The 8,491-nt window shown below is 40.4% G+C and overlaps 1 protein-coding gene across 1 annotated transcript; it reads right to left on the bottom strand.

The window, feature by feature from the left end:
- Positions 1-3,279: 3,279 nt before the first annotated feature.
- LOC134457521 (E3 ubiquitin-protein ligase BRE1A-like) lies at positions 3,280-5,882 on the bottom strand. Its single transcript, XM_063209526.1, has 3 exons — positions 5,600-5,882; positions 4,540-4,667; positions 3,280-3,770 (listed from the first exon to the last, which is right to left on the bottom strand). The coding sequence occupies exons 1-3, from the start codon at positions 5,837-5,839 to the stop codon at positions 3,560-3,562; spliced, it is 579 nt and encodes a 192-aa protein (XP_063065596.1). The 5' UTR covers positions 5,840-5,882; the 3' UTR covers positions 3,280-3,559.
- Between the last annotated feature and the right edge of the window lie 2,609 nt (positions 5,883-8,491).

The raw sequence follows: 8,491 nt of genomic DNA, 5'->3' as shown, positions 1-8,491 counted from the left end.
AATAAAAAATGTAATGAACATGCAAGCTGAACGTGTGCTGTCTTCTATCACTGTCATGTCAGTGCCATCTCAATGGAAAATTGAGTTACATTTCATATTTTATGAATATATTTTTGGGGTCTTTAATTCATAGGACCATGTAAGACGTCGACAGGAAGTGAGTGGGAGAGAGAGAGGTGGTGGAGGATGTGGAAATGACCCCGGGTTGGAATCGAGAAAAAGCTAAATTGGTCCTTTGCTTGAGGTTTTAGTGAGGTGCTTTTGTGGTTATTTAATCTGAGGGAGGCCCTCACTCACCTAGCAAGTCTGACCCGATGAAGAGCCAGTACAAAGAATAGTACTGATTTTCTACCAGTAGAGGGTGCAATTTGGTTTGTATCTTTGACGTGTTCTACTAGGCTTACAGTTATTTAACCCATTTTGTCCTAAGCCCTTTTTTGGAAAGGGTGCCCTCTGCCTATTAGCCTACATCCTAAATATCTCTGAATACCTCTGAAGGACAAACAAACATGAAATGAGTTACATTTAAAACCTAGAACCCTCGTTTTGCACTAGTATAGTGTTCATTCAGCTCTTACATACCCCCATGTTTAATAAAACGGCTCAAATCTAAAGAACTTAAATGCAGCGTGTATGTCGCTCCAGGACACAATGGGTTAACTCATGGAATCCAACATTTTAACACAACACAGTACAGGGTGTCCGCGGAGTCTAAAAAAGTCTAAAAAAAAGTCTAAAATTACACATTTTCCATTTTAGGCCTTAAAAAAGTCTAAAATATAGGGACATTTGCACTGTTGGTCTAAAATTGAGTTTGAGTAATGTAAGACCTACGTTTCAATGCAAAATTTGTTTTGTTTCGCTTTGTTTTTACGGCCTTTTCCACGCCAGTTTTTTTCTGGTATTGTGGCAGTTATAGTCTGTGTAGTTCTACATGACATGTTGCTGTTTGCAACGTAGAATAATAAAACTACAGATGTGATACGGAAATGTACTGTAGCTCCTCCTCCCCTTCCACCGCGCGCGCAGTCTGACTAGCCCAAGTTAGTGGTGTTATATCTAAACATTGTTTATATCTAGACATTGTTGTAAAAGCGATATTAATGGTGTTGCATTGGCCATACATTAGATAACTAGACTATTTGACTGTCTTAAACACCTGGAAGAAGTTAACTAATGAGGGAAGTCAGTCACACCACCACCTCATTGAAAAAGAACGGATTTCTATTAGGAAGGAAATGTGTCGATTGAAAACAGAAGACAAATGTGACAGTGCAAGTCAAGGGAACATGTCAGCACCAGTGTGAATCGTTTCAGGTAAGAAGTGATTTTTAGTCCTTTCGGTGGTGATGAAATAGTCAGGTGTTGTTATGGCCTTGGTTTAGCAGTCTAGCGTAGTTGTTAGCCTCAGTGTTGGCGAAGCTTGATTGTATGTGTGAGCGAAAGAGAGAAGCGACAGTGTGTGTGTGGCTAATCTGAAATTACGAGCGAGTTAACAGTCGAATTCTTACCATGGAAGTGCCTTTGTTGTAGGCGTGTGCTGTTTGATGCCTTGGTATTTTGTACTGGTTCTGTGGTGGCAATTTGCAAATTGGTGGACATTTGGGCTGTTATGGTCATGTCCACGCACAAAAGTTGTCGTATGAACAGACTTCTCATTACCTCTAGGTCCGTCAGTGTGTGAAACACCTCAGTAGTCAAAGCCCATGAAACATATTGTGCAATTCATTTAACCGAATGGATAAGATATCTGCTTTGTCGATGGATGTTTATATTTGTTATAACCCCGTTTTGTGTTATCTTTGCCTGCTGCTTCTGAATTGATAACCATTTAGCTTCACGTTATAATTCTGCTTGAAAATATGGTAAGCCTACGTAGTTCAAAGGAGCGCTAGATATTGAATAGCCAGCTGCGCATCGGCTCTCGCGCCGTGGCAGCCTCGCGCTCTCTTGAGCTGTCCGAGTGTGGATGCCGGTTACTGTCAATGGTTACACCCGACCCTCGCTTGCGTGAGACCTCTGGTACAACCCCCTAAAGCGAATAGGAAGGCATGAATCTTTGGATTGAGTGGCAAGGGCTGAGTTGGTCAAAAATTCTAACTTTTTTTTTTTTAATTTTTATTAGTATTAACCGCCTTAAGACGTTCTCTTGGACACCTCCAATAGATGAAACAAATAAACGTCATTTTATGGCAGCATTTTATGACAGTAGTGGTGGTAGCTCATGTCCTGTTGTTCTATCTTGGTTAGGTTCTCTTGATATAGATGTGTTCCTTGCACATATGACATTCTTATTCACATTTAAAAACCTCAGTCAGTGCAATGTAAAGACAGGCTGTTCACAATTGCTGGTATGATCACTTGAAATTGTGAAAGCGAGCATTGCACCTTCTCACTGGTCATTTTGGGACATCTCTTTATGCTTATATTATGCATTATTGCATTCATTCAGATGCACAGGTGTGTGTGTGTGTGTGTGTGTGTGTAGCCGCTGACAGCTTTTACCGGGCCCGGGACTAAATCATCTGAAAAGGCCCCCCTCTCAATAAATACAATATAATTATGTCCCAATTCTGGGGCCCCTCTTTCTCAGGGCCCGGGTCAACTGTCCCCTTTGTCCTCCCCTGTCGGCTTCCGCGCGCACACGTGTGTGTGTGTACGTGCGCGTGCGTGTCAAGTGACCGCAATCTGGCTTTATTTCATTTTTTAATGCTCCGCGAAGGTCTAAAATTTTGCCCATGGTGGTCTAAAAAAGGTCTAAAAAAGTCTAAAATTTCACTTGTTAAAACCTGCAGACACCCTGACAGTAGTGCCCTAGATTTTTATTTTATTCAGCCTATTTAATGGATAACCCCTTGAAATGTGGCATGACTTGATGAAGTGACTTCTGAACGAGTCAATTTTGACCCATTTGGAATTCACGTCCTCACTGAATGCGTGTGTATCGTTGATTCAAACACACCAGAGAGCTTTTAAGGGCATTACGAGAGACTCCACTCTTCCGTCTGGTACTGCATTCTAGGGGTGCCAACGGAGGAGTGCAGACTCCATTCAGAATGAGTGGGCTGCTCTCTCTCAACAGCGCCTCCTCCGGTAGGTGAACTGCAGGCATGATGGGTAAAATAGGGAGTGGAGAGGCTGTATGTAAACCTGCTGTGAACACACACACACACAAAACACACAGTGCAGATGCTAAAGAGAGAAGACCAGCCGCCCTGAAGCGTGTACGTCGATTAAAAATAGAGATTCCGAAAAGTACACTTGCTTATTTATTCAATTTATTAAATTATTCAATCCACTTTGAAAAGCACTGTGACCTCAGAGGCGGACTTTTCATTAGGCAAACCTAGGCAATTGCCCAGGGCCCCAACCCAATTTGCCTTCCATAGGGGCCCACAACTCACTTATGTGAGAATATACAAAGATACATGAGACAAAACGATAAAATAGCACCAAAAACACAGAACTTTATGCCTATATAATGACCTTTGAGGACCTTTTATATTTATATTTCGCCTGTAGGGCCCTAAAATGTCTCGATCCGTCCCTGGCAGTCCTCCTAGACCATCATCAGCATCCGGTTCATGATGTTGTCAAAGGAGTTTGGGTCTTGGTTGTTCCTCCACTCCTCCATCCTGCGTCTCCACTCCACCGTCTCCTGCAGGTCCCTCATCACTGTCCTCCATTTCTGGATGTTGGCACTCGGCCTCTCCTGCTCCTCATAGAACCACACGTCACGGGCCGGGTTCACGTCCAGCAGCCAGACTTTCCTGTTTTTTCATAGATAGATTTATTTTCATAGATAGTTTATTTGTCCTTTCGGAAAAAAATTCTGGGCCATTTTCAGTGCATCTGATACGATTACAAAGACATTACAATAAACAAGAACACAATAGACAGACACAACAACCACCCCCCCCCATAGGACAAGAAGACAGCTTGACAAAAAACCCCAACTTAAACACAGTAAAGTGCAGTTATTCAGTACCAAAGTGCAATGTGCTATCAAGTTACAGTTGTCTTATTTAACATGGATATACTAGTAGGTATAAATGATCGGCGGGCTCTGTTTGTCTTAAATGAAGGCATCCTAAACCTCCTACCTGAGGGCAACAACTCATGTCATGTGTGAGAGAGAGAGATTATTGTCAATGTCTGTCTTATTTATATGTTTTAGTTTAACTGCACATTGGAGAGTGGTCAAAACGCAATTTCAAACTCCAAACTAACAGGTTTTTTTTTCGTGTGAGAGAGAGATTAGTTATGGTCATTGGCCATGTTTGCATGATGTTTGTTTTAATTCCGAATTAATAATTCCGAATTAAATAGTTCCATTGAGTTTACGTACAGTGCACTTTTATTTAATTCTGAATTGTGAGTCGTTGACACTTACGTTTTCAAAGCAGAATCTAGGGTTTTATTTCAGAATTGAATTGAGTTCATTCTGAATTAAACGTTATTTAAATTAAATTAAACTCTTGTTAGATAGATTTTTGACAGTAAAGTCCACTTGACTGGACTGGACTGGACTTGACTTGCCTCTCCTTCCTCTGCTTCCTGGGTCTCTTGGGCAGAGCGCTCCACTCCTTGGTGGAATTTACTGCCTTGATGCGCAGCTGAATTCTGGAGAAGACCTCCTTGTATCTCTCTGCATCTTCCTGCATGACCTTTGAATGAAACAAAGGAAAAATAAATGAATGAATGAACACCTTTAAAGGGACACTGTGCAGGAAATGGTCAAAAAAGGTACTGCAACTATGCTGCTCATTGAAACTGGGCTGCCTATTGCCAAATTTGATCTTTACATGAAAGTTTACTTAATAAACAAATATTTTCTAGTATGGTCCAAGTAGAGTCATTTTTGCAGCAAGAAGTTGCTATTTTGGGAAATTCAAAATGGCGGACCATGGAGAAGATCCCCCTTTTCATGTATGAAAAGTGCAATTTTTCCAGTCACAATGAATACTTACAATTTGATGGTGGTGGCAGGTATTCATGAAAAAAGTAACATTAGTGAATGGGCAGCATGAATTCTGGAAATAAACAACTAAAAATTTCACACAGTGCCCCTTTAAGCAATTGCCTTGAAGGTCATTTGTTTGGTGTTTTGGGAGCCATACAATAAACACTTGGACATACAGTACAGACAATTAGGCAACATTATACAAAGACAAGACTAAAAAACAAACAAAGCATATGGAGTAGATTAAAATTTTAAAAAAAATCTGGCAGTGGGGATAATGATAAAATAAAAATAATTAAAATCCTATATACATTTACTATTTTAAAGTTAATCTGTCTGAGCTTAACACATTTAAAAGTTGGATGCTTCTAGGCAGAAAGGATTTTAACCCGCTATTTGTCTTTTTTTTTTTCTTTTTTTAAAGAGTAGACTGTATCTAATTCCAGATGGGAGGAGGGAGTATTCAAAGACAAGGGTGTGGGATGGATCATCTAATAATTTGTTATCTGTAGATTTTATTTTATTATCTGTTGACCTGTTTGACCACAGAAAGAACAGTGCTGCTGTAAAGGGGAAGCTGATGTGTTAATTATCAATTAATCAATAATCAATTAATAAATCAATCAATCAATGGACCTTTCGCAGCTCGTGGCTGAAGCGGTCTCCTCGCCTGTGCCTCTGCATGCATTTCAGCTTCTCCTGCTCGTATGTTTCCAGCCACTTCTTCTCTTTGCTGTGCTTTTCACCACTGCACCCCACCAATTTCAACAGCTTGGCACGCCAGCCACCTTTCTCCTTCTCCTCCTCCTTCTCCTTCTCTTTCTCCTTTTCCTTCTCTTTCTCCCTTTCCTTCTCTTTATTCAGATTTGAGGACATGGTGAAATACGGTAACTCTTACATCTCTTACCTGCAAAGAATGAAAAAGAAGGAAATATAGCCTAACTGACAGACACTGCCAGAGACTATGAAGGCTATAGGCCTACAACACTCAAAAGTATGACAAAAAAAGCATTATTCTTTCAATAACAAATGTAGGCCATTCAAATAAATGATAATAAAATTACTATTTTAATAACAACAATTATTTTTTTTTAAAAAATAGGCCTACTATTTAAAAAAAAAAAATCAGTTCAACGTTGTTTTTGTTGTGAAATTGTATCAAACTATTGGGATAATACAGGAGATATTCTTGCCTTGTCAAGTCAGATGCTCAGTTTACCAACAAAATAATGTGGTGATCTTGTATCCAAACTTCAAACGTTGTCATGGAGACTGTAAGGAACTATGGTAACCTATTGTTATGCATCACCCTACACCACAGGTGTTTTGTTAACAAGTTTTTGCAGCTTTCTTTGATGACATTAAGCCAATCCATTGGGTTCCCCCTCTGTTATGTCTGGATGTGTGTGAATGGTGTATGTGTGTGAATGGTGAATGTGTGTGAATGTGTGTTTGTATCTGTGTGTGAATGTTGTGTCCCACTCCCTCGTGTGTCTTCTAGAATTCTATGTGCCACTCAGTTTTGGGATGTGTTTTGAACGGGGGGGAGGTGTCCGGGGGGGTGACCCTTGTTTCAAGTCAGAGGCGTGCTCAGTCCCTTTAGAAAAATTAATTTAATGTTCTGGTAGGTGCTCTTTGTTTCAAGGTAATTGTTTGTCCAAAGTTAGTTGAAAAGTAACAGCTTTTTTTCACCAAGGCACTCCAAAAAGTGTAGTTAAAATGTCTTTTTCATCATGACATGTCCACTAAGGACTTAATAAATTGCTCACGCATAGCGTCAATTGGGCCTTCTTCAGGGCACATAGTTGACCCTGTTGCAGTGTTGGACTGGGGGAGAAATGGTGCCCGGGCACTTTTGGCTTAAAGGAGCCCCTCATAATTAGCGGCGCAGAAATGACTCACCGGTGAGCCCCGCACCCACTTGGGCCCTTATTTTCAGAAATGTAAAAAAACCCCAAAAAAAACAGAGGGTGCGGTGCCCACCTGGAAATGCCCACTATGCCAGATGGCCAGTCCAGCCCTCCTAGTGACGCAACACCTTCGGCGGCGTTGCTTCAAATCAAATAGTGATTGCAAGTCTATGATAATCAGGCAAAGTCCAGCACTGCCCTGTTGGGCTATACAGACTACAGACTCTTATAATATATAGGCTGAAGTGTCAAAAGGAGTCATCCTTTCAATTCATTTCATGTTTGTCTTCATTTTACAATGTCATTCAATTTAGTCTGTAGTTACTAGGGATGCAAATTATCGATTAATTCATTAATCGTTAGTTGATTGCCTTATCGATCGACTTACGATTAATTGATAAGCTGTGTTTTTCCCCCGAAATCTCAATGTTTCTTGAAAAAAGACCTACTAAATTTAAAAACGAATTAAACATGTAGATAAAATACTAACATTTAATTAATTCTATTTAAATTATTTAATCCAAAGGTGATTTAAATATTCCCACTGTTCACATCCCTCTTCACACAGACTCTTCACATGCCCATTTCACCTGGGTCTCTTGTCAGTTGAATTGGCGATTAATTGCGATTAATATTTTTTAATCGATTAATGCATTGATCGATTAAAGTCGATTAATCGATTAATCGTTTGCATCCCTAATGGATACATTAGGTTTTTATATGTGAATACAAAATTAGACACTTCAACACATAAGGTGGATCTGCCTCCACACCACGAAAGCGTTTTTGACCATTTCCTGCACAGTGTCCCTTTANGTTTATTACCTAGTAAACTTTCACAGAAAGATCAAATTTGGCAGTAGGCAACTCGCAGCCTTCAAGAAACAAGTAAAGACCTTCCTCCACACTAGCGCGCGCACACACACACACACACACACACACACACACACACACACACACACACACACACACACACACACACACACACACACACACACACACACACACACACACACACACACAGTGTGTGTTTCACAGGGTTGGGTACTCTGTTCACAAAGTTATGCAGGTTGTTTCTGACAGGAGTGAGATATGATCATGAGAATAGCCGCTGTGTGCGTGTGTGTGTGTGTGTGTGTGTGTGTGTGTGTGAGAGTGTGCGTGTGCGTGTGCGTGTGCGTGTGTTTGGTTTAGGCATGTGTATATTTGGATGCTATCTTGGTTTTGAGTATTTTCTGTAATAATCTCTGTATCACATCCTGAATGGGGAATCCTAAACTCTCTCTCTCTCTCTCTCTCTCTCTCTCTCTCTCTCTCTCTCTCTCTCTCTCTCTCTCTCTCTCTCTCTCCTCTCTCTCTCTCTCTCTCTCTCTCTCTCTCTCTCTCTCTCTCTCTCTCTCTCTCTCACACACACACACACACACATACACATACAGTTGAGGACGATATTACTAGCCCCCCTCCTGAAATTAGACATATCTCTTCATTGATCATTGAGAATGATCATTATTAATAAATGTGTGTTATTCTGGAAACAAATACACCATGGAGATAGTATCCAATAAGTTAAATTTGGACTTTTCCATTTTCACAATGAGTTTAAACAAAAAAGTGTAAA

The sequence above is a fragment of the Engraulis encrasicolus genome, chromosome 10 (assembly GCF_034702125.1).
Source record: "Engraulis encrasicolus isolate BLACKSEA-1 chromosome 10, IST_EnEncr_1.0, whole genome shotgun sequence".
Lineage (NCBI taxonomy): Eukaryota > Metazoa > Chordata > Actinopteri > Clupeiformes > Engraulidae > Engraulis > Engraulis encrasicolus.
Note: the sequence above shows the minus strand (reverse complement) of the source record. Positions and strands in the feature narration are given on the sequence as shown.

Bases quoted from the DNA above. Each gene is read 5' to 3' on its own strand.
- LOC134457521 (XM_063209526.1), bottom strand. From the start codon at position 5,839: ATGTCCTCAAATCTGAATAAAGAGAAGGAAAGGGAGAAAGAGAAGGAA. The intron at 4,668-5,599 runs GTCCATTGATTG...TTTCATTCAAAG, and splicing joins TCAGCCACGAGCTGCGAAAG to GTCATGCAGGAAGATGCAGA. The intron at 3,771-4,539 runs GCAAGTCAAGTC...ATGAAAAAACAG, and splicing joins AGGAAGCAGAGGAAGGAGAG to GAAAGTCTGGCTGCTGGACG.